Consider the following 12,963-nt stretch of genomic DNA (forward strand, 5'->3'; position numbering starts at 1 on the left):
GGTTAATCTGCCTCCTCTTTATCTTTCTCTATCACTCTGCCCCCACCCCCGCCCTCACTGCTTTGATTTGAAAAATAGCGGAAGGAGATGACTCATCCGAGAGCAAAAGCTTCCAAAGTATGGGAGTATTTCTATTGTCTGTACAGTCTGTCAAACTCATAGACAGTATATAAACTGGACCAACAGATCCCGTGTCTCTGGACGGAGACCAGTGAAGGACATTAGAAGCTCTTTCCCGGTGATGGCTGAGCGTTACTGAGCAGCCTCCAACTGAGCTTGAAGACGTAGATGTGACGTGAGCAACCTGTCTGAAAGTTGGAAGTCTTCTGGTAGCTGTGCCAAGAGAAATCTCAATCATTCCCAATCTAGCAGAGACGGAGAGCGTAGGTATATGTAAGGAGATAACATAGACACAGGCTCATTATTGATCACTAAAATGATAGTTAACATTAGTCATTACACTTAAACAGCTAATGGAAGTCCAAACTGCCTGAGAGCTTCTCCTGTACTATACGGTAACTCCTCTACTATGAGACAGGAAGTCTCGTGGTTATGACACAATCGTTAGCCTATTTTTATAAAAATGTCTGCTACGGAGCCATAACGTGAGGTACAAGGTAATGGAGCCTTTTATACATTGTCGTGTTTCTTTAGAAATAAACAACGGACAGATAGAGTCTTTAAACGCTTCAGATGTAAAGTTATTTGCTGTCAAAGTGACGTCAAAATGAATGGGAGTCAGTTTCGCTTTGTAGCATCAAAATGGCTCCATAGGAGGTTCGAGCTCTGAAGTGAAGCTTACCCCCCTTGGTCAAACTCCACTTGCTTATCACAGGAGTACAACCACGCACCATAAAGGAAACACACAGGAGTTGTTCAAGATGGTTTTTTTCCTCCATGTCACCTCCAGGGCTCCGTAAAGATGCGCCCACAGAAAAGAAAAGACAACGTAAGTATATGATTATTAATGAAACGGTGAGTACTAGTCTGTACTGTTTATTAACTCTTGAGAAGTACAGTGACTGTCTTTTGATGTTAAACAGGCTACTTAGACTTTGGCAGTAATGTTTTAAACCCCACCATGCACGCAAGTGTAAACGTGAGCAGCACAGAGCTGTGTGGCTGCTTTCAGCGCGATTCATTATTAGGCAGAGCTAAGTGGGACCAGTGTAAGTTGCTTTATAAAAATGTATTTTTTTGGTCTTGTAATCTACAGGAAGCAGTACGCCGTCTTCACAACTCTGAGACAAATTGTAGGCGCTACGAACCGGAGCATGGGTAAGATTTAAAGAATAGGCTTTCATTCTGCTGTATAAGGAAACAGATACGTTAATAGACCGATCTTAACCGTACGTTTTGTTTTCACAGACTAACCTCGCCTCATAACGAGGCCGTGACCTCCTATTTGCTCGGAGCAAGTCCAGATTTACATGATGTTGACAACGACGGCATTGTGTGTAAGTAACTTTTCCTGTTTTCTCATTCCTTGTTTAATTTCACTGTGACTTATGTTTTTTATTCATATCACTCTCATTTAATTGTTTTCCAGCTGCCTGTAATTACGAGACAGTAAGCAGGAGCTTCAGGTAGAAACAACCAGGTCTGGCATCGCAGGCGGAAGCTGTGAAGAGTTCAGCTCGGAGTCCAGCGAGAAGAAAGAGGGTAAGATTAGATCTGTTTTGGTCAATGTGACTATTTTTAATTAATTAATAGATGAGTTGTGTCCATATGCAGTGCATCGCGCGGTACTGATTGTCTTTATTGATTGTTTTTACAGCTGCAGGAAGCGAGACAGAGTGTGCCGGATGGATTGTTCGTCCTTTTTGCAGCCAGCAGAAGTACAGGCCAACGCACCACAGACGTCTGCAAAACGGAGCCAATTAAGACAGAATGCCGCCAGTTACCTTTTTTACCAGTTTACCATTTGTTGTGTAGGCTGTGTTTGTTGTGTACTAATAAAGCTCTTTTTTAAAATAAACATCACGTTCCTGGCAAATTTTCAACAATGACATGAATATACATAATATATATGTTAAATTCCCATAAAGGCAGGCAGACTTTTATTTTGAAAGGCCAGTTATTTCATGGATCCAGGATACTATGCATCCTGATGAAGTTCCCTTGGCCCCCACATCATCACATACCCTTCACCATACCCCCCCATCATCACATACCCTTCACCATACCCCCACATCATCACATACCCTTCACCATACCCCCACATCATCACATCCCCTTCACCATACCCCGACATCATCACATACCCTTCACCATACCCCGACATCATCACATACCCTTCACCATACCCCCACATCATCACATCCCCTTCACCATACCCCCACATCATCACATCCCCTTCACCATACCCCCCACATCATCACATACCCTTCACCATACCCCCACATCATCACATACCCTTCACCATACCCCCACATCATCACATCCCCTTCACCATACCCCCCACATCATCACATACCCTTCACCATACCCCCACATCATCACATACCCTTCACCATACCTAGAGATTGGCATGGTTTTATTTCAGTTAGCCTAATAGCTGGTTTTAGTTGCATTGATATGGATCTTATCTCAGTTAGCTATTAGTTGTTAGCTGATTCTTAAAAGCCCACTCCACAAAAGTTGTCCACCAGTGCTCTGTACTCCCCGTCCCGTCCATCAGCTATACACCCAGCAACTGTAGAGTCATCAGAAAACTTCTGTAGGTGATATTCCGATCCAGCCCTATTGTTATACATTACCAGTTAACTAACTACATGGCTCTTATTTTTAAGGGTGCTGCATAGTACTGTAATGCAGGACGTCCCAAATGATTGACACAGACAGACCAGAATAGATGCTGAGCGAAGCTTTAATCAGAAAGAACAGAACATTATAACGTGGTTTTACAGAAGCAGTATAATTACTAAAAGTTAGGTTAATTCACATTAATCTTTATTTAGCCATTTTAAATATTATGAAGAAAAAACATAGAAAATCAATGTGTTATTCATTTTATTTGTGCTTTGATTTAATGTGTATGCTGTTTTTAATGTAAAGCACTTTGGGTTTATGTGTAATGAAAGGTGCTATACAAATAAAACTGACATTGACATATATTTCAAATTATGACATAGTACCAGCAAATGGGGTTTATTTGGACTAAACCTGAGAATTCACTCAGACTATTGACTAACTGTATTTTCACCCCAAGTTATTTATATTTTAAAACTTAAAAATAGGGTTGGGTACCGACACCTGGTGCTAATACGGCACCGGTGCCCAAACGACCGGTATCTACCGGACCGAATTGCAACGCAGATTTCGGTGCCACATTTCAGTGCCACTTAAATGCCTTCTGCGCTGCTCTCTGATGCTCTGAAACAGACGTTAGAGGCAACAGGAGCATCGCTGCACGTGACGCTAGTTAACACTACACTCGACAGCAGGTAACGTTAGCCTACCGTTAGCTAGCAGCTGGATTAAACACGGTTAAAATGCTGACAGCTAAACAGTGTAAAGGGTGTCTGTATTTCACCGTAGAGGATTCCAACAGCGGGACGTTAAGCAGTGTGCAGCTACCGTTAGTGCCATTGTCGGAACAAACACAAGTGTGGTGCATTCACTTGAAACTAGCAAGCCTTGTGGTGCATTCAAAGTTATTGTAAAATACCCTATTCCCTATTACCCTATTTTTTTAAGTATCGGTTCAGGCACCGTTTAGGCACCGGCACCGTTTTAAAAGTATCATTTTAGCACCGGTATCGGAAAAAACCCAAACAATACCCAACCCTACTTCAAAGTGTCTCTTTTTAAAGTTTGGTTTTTCAATGCCATTCATAAGTTTGTTTGTTTTTTAAATAATTTTGGACAACAATGAAGCTGTATGTTGGCGGGTTGGTTCAGTGGGTAGAGTAGGTGCATATATACTTTGAGGTTTATGCCTCGACGCAGAGGTCCAGGTTTCAAGTCCGACCTGAGACGATTTCCTGCATGTCTTCCCCCTCTCTCCCATTTCTCACCTGTCCTATCATTTAAAGGCGGAAAACCCCAAAAATGATCTTTAAAAAAAGCTCTATGACACATACACACAATATATATATGGCTGTTTTACATATACTAATTATTATATATATATATATATATATATATATATATATATATATATATATATATATATATATATATATATGTATATACTATACTATATTAGCCCATATGTCTGGCTATATTAGCCCATATGTCTGGCTATATTAGCCCATATGCTGGCTATATTAGCCCATATGCACAACCTCTCCCTCCCTCCTTCCCCCAGCATGGACTGAGGTCTAACTTAATACTTGAACAATGGCTGTAACCCTATTACTTCAAACCTGTAATATTGACTGTTGATTTGTGTCTATCCTACTGTGTACTTTATGCCCTTATAATGCCCATATTTAATGCTGGTCTCTAGACTTTATCCTTGCACTATTGGACTTATTTGCACTACCACCATGACACCCACTCTCATAGAGCACCTTACCATGCAGACTGAATCCCAGGGTCAGTCCCTGTCCTGTCACTGCAAGCCTCTCATGCTTATACATCCCTTATAGTACATTCATGTGGATTTTTTATTTAGTATCTTTTCTTTTATTGTCCATATTATTCATGTGGATTTGTTATTTTATCATCCTGTTTATGATGTATGTGTATGTTGTGTGTGATGTTGTTAAGCTACTGGGACCTTGGATTTCCCCTTGGGGATCAATAAAGTGTCTATCTATCTATCTATCTATCTAAAAGTGCTTTGTGTAGTCGTTAGGACTAGAGAAGCGCTATATAAATACAGGCCATTTACATTTTTAAAAGTTGTTGTAAAGGGTTACGTGTCAAACAGATTCTGCTCTTCGCCCTGACTCATTTCAGCAGAAACAGAGAAGGAAGGTCAGCGCCTGGTGATTTCATAATATTTAAAAAAAAGTTACCAATTGTAGCCTCTTCATCATGACTTGAAGATTAAAGATAGAGATTTGAGCAGAATGGCAGCGCGCGGGGGTGTGTGTGTGTGTGTGTGTGTGTGTGTGTGTGTGTGTGTGTGTGTGTGTGTGTGTGTGTGTGTGTTCCAAAGAAGAAATGGAGGCAACATAAAACCTCCATTTCCATAGTCTCTGACAACCAAAAGTCTGTTTACAAAGAGACAACAAACAAAACAATAATCCACAAAGATATGAAAATCTACAAAAGGAAAACACAATTAAAAAAAATCACATGAAGGTTTAAAACAAGAAGACATTTCACTTCTGAACTGTAAAAGAGGGCCAGCCTTTATCGAGAAAAGATGAATGTAGCCCAAACTTCTCCTCCTGGGAAGTTCAACCACGATATTCTTCCACAAGGTTTCAGGGGAAAAGAAACTCAGGCTTGGTCCTGCTCTTTGGCACCATCAGTGATACCTGTAACCATTTATAACCTGCCATAAAACAGGATTGCTGGAAAGGGAGTGGGCGGTAAACCTGCAGGCGCTTCTTATCACCTGCGATTCAGCAGGTGATCAGCTCAGTGTTGCTTTTCAGGCTTTGGGAAAACGCAACCGAGCCGATATGGCCTACACCGTTGGTTTGATTCGGACTGGACTCCTGGTTTCCTATATTTGTGTGTGTGTCGTTACCGGAAGTCCTATAGGTGAGTGGAGCCAGAATGCATTTGCTAGATTTAAGAAACAGATTTGATTTAAAACCGTAGGAAACAGTAGGAAAAATGAGGCTGACTCTCCTCTGATCTGGATTTTTAATATAACAGATTGTGTCAGTAACTAGACATTTTTGTTATGTCGATCCGCCAAAACATTAACGAGAAATACATTACTTCCTGTATACTGGGATCAGTCAGTCGTTCCTGTCCCGACTGCATTTGGCCCAGAACAAGCTCCTGACAGGTACACTACAGTACCTGGAAGAGGGACCATATAACTCCTACCCTGGCCTCTCTCTACTGGCTGCCAGTTCTGTTTAGGATTGACTTTGAGCTTCTCCTGTTCCTTTAAAATTACCTAGGCTTGCTTCTCCCTATGTCTTTTACATTTTCTATTATGAAATAGCCAGTAAAATAAAGGCTTTTTAAATAATTTTGAAGAAGAGTGCCTTGGATTTTCCTTTTTTTCTACACTTAATTGAATTCCCGACCCCAAAGAGCACCTTCAAACATCTGACTGAACTTCCTGAGCACCCTGGACTTTTTTGTCTTTCCTAGGGTTGCGTCCGAAATTCCCTACTAACATGCTTTTTAGTAGGCTAAGGGGCCGATCGTCCAAACGAATCCTGTAAACGCACTGCCTGAAGACGCACCTTTTTGAAACCTGGTCCCAGGGTGAAAAACGTCGCCCTTGCGTCTTCGTTTGGACGGCGAAGCCGCATACTTGCGTATCGATGATGTCATCGCCACACCCCTCGACCTCTAATCCTCAACCTCTTATCCTGCGACGACGTCTCATAACAAAAAAAACAATGGTGGACTACATGCTTTTCGTCATCCGTTTTTGGTGAATTTCTGTAGCAGGAACAGCGCCACCTATAGGCCTGGAATATGAAGTAGCATGTTGAGTCATTTACAAATGGATCCGTTTGGACGCAAATATTCTTGAAACAATGCCAGGGAAGACGGGGGGGCGGGGGGGGGGGAAACGATCGTTTTGGTACGTGTGGACATGGCCTGAAACAGTATGTGAGATTTTTTACCAAAATCTTAGTATGAAACCAAAAGTACGTGAATTGCATACTAACTGCTACTAGATATTACAGTATGCAAACACTGGACACTACAGCGGGATAAGTATCCCACAATGCAAATAACAGACAAACAGACGGCAACCATGGCAGCTCTGTAACGTCCAAAACGCTCTAAATCATATTTCTACATAGTTAAACGACTGTTGGTGTAGTTAAGAGTTATCTGGCGATGCCGCTAGAGCGGAGGTCAACATGGTTACACGTCTCCAACAGCAAGGAGGCTCTCAGGAAGTGACATTGAAAATTACAGCTGAGTGCATACGAAAAGATACACGCTACTGTTTAGTTACACAAAAGTATGTTGAACGATAGAATACATGTTTAGCGACGTAGTGCAGAGTATGCAATATTTGGACGCAACCCTAATTTCCAGCTCTATCTCCACAGCGCTGTGGAGTAAGGTCTGGCTACACCACAGATGCATTCTGGGATTGGAGGGGGAAAAAAACGGTCTAGGTTGTCTTTAAACCAATCACAATCGTTTTGGGTGGTGGTAAGCTCCGGACGCAGCAAAAAATAGTCTCGGGAAGGAATTTGTTTTGGTGGATCCACTCGAGCACAAGCCGATACTCGGCAGCTTGACTCAGCCTTTTATCTGCATGAAATGATGCTGTCATATCAGTCTGATCACGTCTCATTTAACGTTTTAGTGCTTTAAAGTCCAATGTCCGCTGTACCTAAGTATTTAACCATTTGATTTGATTTGATCAAATGGTTAAGTGCGTAACATAACATAGCGTAATGAACAGAGTTGTCAGTGGTGTAACGCTAACGCTGTTATCTATATGCTCATCACAACAGAAATGAGATGTAAAAACTATTCAATTACATTTAATTCAGCTTATTTAGGAAGGGAAGAGAGCAAATTAATAAAATGCATGATGTTACATGGGTTAAAAATGCCAGAATGAACCAAAAGGCTTATTTATCATCTGTAGTCCCTTGGCCTCGATGGTAAAAAAGGCTTTTTAAACACGCTGTCTGAACACAAATTACCACTAAACACACTCTACTACATACTCTAAATGGTCTGTTTTATGTCATTGAACCATTACAAAGCTGATATAGTTCATGTTGTATCAGGCCTGTTGAACAAAGTAGTTTGGGTAAACTGACTATAATCTATATATATATATATATATATATATATATATATATATATATATATATATATATATATATATATATATATATAATATTAACTTTTCTTTTGTTCCTCAAGGTACTTCAACCATAAATTGTGAACAAGATATCGAGCTAGTTGTGGGTGCAGTGAATGAAGGATATGAAGGTGAGTTAAATATGATATTTATGTTAAAGATTACAAAATTAGATACTTTTAAAGTCACATTTTGACGGGAAAAAAACAAGATTACAAATAAAGTTAATCTTGTCCTTTTTATGAGTCAAATCTATTGATTAAATAATGTTGATAAAAAAGTGGTTTCAAAACTTCAAAAAGGTCAACTTTTTGAAAAAAAGAAGCCCCCCATTCCTTAGGCTGGCTAAGGGCCTGTGGAAGGACAAAGACCTGTGTTTGTTTCTTTCTTGATTTCACCATTAAGTAAAAAAAAAACATGCTTACGCTGGTGCTCTGTGTGCATCAAATGGTAATAAGATGTGCATGTAGTCCGTCTCACAATGCTCCCATGATGCTGCAGGAGATGTGGAGGTGGTGAACGGGATCATGGCAGGAAGCAGTGTGAAGCTGGTGTCCCACATCTTCCCAGCCCACCTGGAGTATCTGCAGCTGATCTTCACACTCGGAGACACCAGCGCCACTGTTCGCACCAAGAAGCCACTGGACGCAGACACACTGGCATCCGTGAGTCCCGGAAACCCCGTCCCCTAGAAATTAACTTTACATGCTGCTGATTTAAAGAATTTAATGAGAACATTGTGCAGGAGAAGCTAGAAGCCAAACATGGTTTATAAAGATACCCTCCCCCTATTAAGTATCAATAGTCATACAGCAAAATCCCTTCTTTTTTCGCCAGACTCTGTCTGTGCTGAGCTGGAGTGGAGGGACAGTAGTTTTCAATTCCATCTTTAAAGATCCTTTGATTTACTAATCAACACATCTGCAGTGTCCTATGAGTCGCCTCAACTCTGTGTTCATGTCTTACAGAGTGGCAGCACCTTGTATTACTCCGTCATGTGTGACGACGTCATTAAGGTGGGTGTGAAATGTAAGAGTCACAGTATTCTGAGACTAACGTTGCAAAACCAATTATTTCAACTGACGTTTTTACCTTTGTAGCACAACAACACTCGGACACTGGCGATCAACGATCTCAATGACAACAGCCCGATATTTGAACAGAAGTCTTACAGCATTTCCGTCTCTGAGGTAAGTGAATGAACGCTATTAGAAAGAAACTGTAGATACATTTCTATTGACGTTAGGATGTTCAGCTGACGTTCAGCATCTCAGCTCCTACACGGATATGTATGGGTAGGGAGTTCCGGAGGGAGGGGGCTGCGATGGTGAAAGCTCTGTCACCCAAGGTACGGCGCGTGGTCCTGAGTGGTGGGGAGACGAGGTTTGCGTCAGAGGAGCAGAGGTTACGGGGGGGTTAAGCAGGTCTGTGAGGTAGGACGGAGCCTGGTTATGGAGGGCTTTGTGGGTGAGGAGGAGGACTTTAATTAAACTGGATGCGTTGGGAAAACAGGGAGCTAGTGGAGGTTCTAGTATCTGTTGAACTTCTCCTACTGGCAGCAGGATAAGCTTTAGCTGTAATTGGCTCAGCTGATCAAAGACCTCTGTTGCTCAAAGTGTTATCTTGCGCCTGATTTGCTAACCTAACTTGCTTCCACAAATTGCTTCCAAAAGTTAGAAATTTTCCAGAGTTAAAAGGTAACTTTTTTTTTTACAACCTGGACCCTATTTCCAGGCATTGTTGTGTAAGTGAGTAATGTCAATACAAATCTTTAGAATGGGTCCAGTTTTTTGTTAAAAAATAAATATGTATATTGAAGGTGTATATATATATATATATTGCAGCTTGTTTCGCTGCTGCTGACTACCCGGTCTTGATGATACTGGACCAAATTCAAAGATTACTGCTCCCATCAGTCACGTAATCACAGAAAGGACACGAAAACATGGGAAATTAGGGTCCAGGTTGAAAAAAAAATGTAGTTACCGTTGAAATAAAGATAACTGCAGTTACAAATGTTGTGTTCAGGCTCAAATGTTTGACCCGTAGGAACAACAATACATGCATGTGTATGTTTATTAGCATCTGTGGGTCATTCAGCCTTTTTCTTATTTCAGACACAAGCGGTGGAGAGTGAGGTTCTTCGAGTGAAAGCTACAGACGGAGACAGCACCCCAGAAAACAACGTAGTGACATATTCCATGGTAATTATAATAATAATAATAATAATAATAATAATAATGCATTTTACTCATATAGCACTTTTTACAACACTCAAAGACTTTAAAGAGTAAAAAAGTTGGAAAAAACTACAATGAATGTTTCCATTTACACCAATGCTAGTTACTGAGAGTACCTGAATTATTGTTTTAATGACAACATTTAAAGTTACGAGATATTCGTAGTAAACAGGTCGACATTGATTCAAGTTGTCACTGCACTGTGGAAGCTAAGGGCGGCTGTAGTTGCTTATGTGTTTTTAAATGGATCCAAATAATGACTTGTAATGTATTTCATTTCTCGCAAGCACGAGATACTTCTCTCTTGCGCAGACGAAAGTATCTCACGCTCACGACAAACGAAGTATTCATCTTCCTGAAAACACGACGCAAATGTACCCGATATTGGCAATTAACAGACTTAAAGATAAGTCAACTGTTAACCAATGTCATGCTCTGAATGTGAACTTTAACTTTAGCCACATGACGCTAGTACCTTGTTAGCATGATTTTGCTAGCCTTAGATTGGTTTCTTACGAGTAGCAAAATAATAATTTCCCATGTCCTTTAAGGGGCTCTGTAATTTTTATATGAACATACAGGAAAAGTAAACGTGTTTACACTGCCAACATTATCATATACATGATTTCAAAAGCAGATATCTTTCATGTGAGATTAAAACCTCTTCGGTCTCAAGATAATGGGAAAAATAAAACACAATGACGAGTCACCGTTTGCTGCTCTGGGCTTCCACAAGCGTCATGATAAGTAACAACTATCTGTGTGGATGTGTGATGGTAACTTTCTGTCATTAGGCACCAACGTCAGAGGACTTTATTGTGACCAACTCTGGGGCTTTTATTTTGAAGAGACGTTTGAACTACAATTTAGTGCAAAAGTACAACTTCCTTGTGACGGCCAAGGTAAGTGAACACATCTGCTCATTCAGAAGGAATTAGAGCCATGATGAGATGAATACCTACATGATCCGGCTGTCTGTGTTCGCTGCAGGATAACTTGGGATTAAATGACACAGCCACTGTGACCATCGACGTACTCGACTTTGATAACTTAAATCCGTATTTCAGCCACAATGTGTACCAGTCCTTTATTCCAGAGAATCAGGTGAGTCCCTTAAACTAAATACTGCAACATTTCTCTCACAGATAATGCCATGTCTTTTTCTAAGCATCTATGTGCTAAAGAAATCTACACGGTTTGTCAAAAGTGGCGAGGTTGTGGTGCATTTCTAAGACTTAATTAATTAATGAGTAAGTTGGACATATCTCAGCTCTTACAATAGATGTATTTTTATGTATACTTTAGTGTTTTCTTTTTCTTAATCTTAAAGGTGCAGTAGGTAGGATTGTGAAGATCCAGGACTTCCTAAGCCCCTCCCCCCACAAGGGAGAATGAATGCGTGTGCATGAGCAGTGATTGACATGTAGTTAGACACCCCCCCTTGGCCCTAATTGGTGCATCTGAACAAATCGCAATACAGGCTGTAGGCAAGGGGGTAAGCCTCTCTCCACAACGCGTACCTCCTATGGCGTCATTTTGATGCTACCTAGCTCTCACCCGCCGTTAGCATCCCATTGACTCCCATTCATTTTGACGTCACTTTGACAGAGAATACCTTTACATCTGAAGCGTTTAAAGACTTTATTTGTCCGTTGTTTATTTCTAAAGCAACACGACAATGTATAAAAGGCTCCATTACCTTGTAGCTCACGTTATGGCTCCGTAGCAGACGTTTTTATAACAATAGGCTAACGATTGGGTCATAACCACGGGACTTACTGTTTCATAGTAGAGGAGTTACCGTATAGTACAGGAGAAGCTCTCAGGCAGTGAATAGGTTGGTCAACAGAACTTCAAACCATACTGGACATTTAGTTTTGCGTGGTCTAACTAATAGAACTCCTACCTGATGCCATCACTGGTCTCATCTCTACCTGATGTCATCACTGGTCTCATCTCTACCTGATGTCATCACTGGTCTCATCTCTACCTGATGTCATCGCCGACCTCATGTCTGTCTCATTCACTCCTTGCCTGTGTTCTTCTCCACTAAGACATATTGTCAAACAAACATTATGTAATAGATTTTTCATTAGTTTTTCCATATTCATAATATTAAGAAATGAATCTGTTGGTATCAAGTGGCTCCCCCTACACTTCCACCTAATGTTAGACCTACCTGTTGCCTTCCCCTGTCTTTCCTGATCCACCATCCTCACACCTGAATGAAATGAAATTACATTCACATTTTGTATTTTAAATATATATATTAGGGCTGTCAAAATAACGCAGATTAATCCATTCCATATTGAGGTTTGACCCGGAGCCGTTCTAGCCTCATTGGACTGTAAAATGAAGGAGGAGTCGAGAATGTTCTGCCTGGATCATTAATTGGAACATTAATTTGTAAAAATCTTCTTCCTGCCAACCCTGGCTACCGAAATCTGGTGCCACTGATATGTCTGCTCTTCTCTCTGATGCTCTGAAACACAAACACCGCTGCACATGACGCTAGTTAAAACTATACTCAACAGCAGCTAACGTTAGCCTACCGCTAGCTAGTTAAAACTATACTCAACAGCAGCTAACGTTAGCCTACCGTTAGCTAGTTAACACTATACTCAACAGCAGCTAACGTTAGCCTACCGTTAGCTAGTTAACACTATACTCGACAGCAGCTAACGTTAGCCTACCGTTAGCTAGTTAACACTATACTCGACAGCAGCTAACGTTAGCCTACCGCTAGCTAGTAGCTGGATTAAACACGGTTAAAATGCTGACAGCTAACGCTAAACG

At 40.9% G+C, this 12,963-nt stretch overlaps 1 protein-coding gene and 1 long non-coding RNA gene across 2 annotated transcripts in view; both read left to right on the top strand.

Annotated features, from left to right (window-relative positions):
• Positions 1–1,164: 1,164 nt before the first annotated feature.
• Positions 1,165–1,905, top strand: LOC144529134 (uncharacterized). Its single transcript, XR_013502959.1, has 3 exons — positions 1,165–1,457; positions 1,550–1,662; positions 1,778–1,905. It is a non-coding gene; the product is annotated as an uncharacterized LOC144529134 (long non-coding RNA).
• A 3,415-nt stretch (positions 1,906–5,320) lies between these two features.
• LOC144530920 (protocadherin Fat 4) overlaps positions 5,321–12,963 on the top strand; it is a 31,697-nt gene continuing 24,054 nt past the window's right edge. The window contains exons 1-9 of the mRNA XM_078270696.1: positions 5,321–5,378; positions 5,467–5,598; positions 8,017–8,058; positions 8,429–8,592; positions 8,896–8,943; positions 9,028–9,117; positions 10,045–10,131; positions 10,962–11,069; positions 11,158–11,271. Of these exons, the coding sequence (XP_078126822.1) occupies positions 5,321–5,378; positions 5,467–5,598; positions 8,017–8,058; positions 8,429–8,592; positions 8,896–8,943; positions 9,028–9,117; positions 10,045–10,131; positions 10,962–11,069; positions 11,158–11,271 (843 nt within the window). The remainder of the gene's footprint in view (positions 5,379–5,466; positions 5,599–8,016; positions 8,059–8,428; positions 8,593–8,895; positions 8,944–9,027; positions 9,118–10,044; positions 10,132–10,961; positions 11,070–11,157; positions 11,272–12,963) is intronic.

This window comes from Sander vitreus, chromosome 2, assembly GCF_031162955.1.
Source record: "Sander vitreus isolate 19-12246 chromosome 2, sanVit1, whole genome shotgun sequence".
NCBI lineage: Eukaryota > Metazoa > Chordata > Actinopteri > Perciformes > Percidae > Sander > Sander vitreus.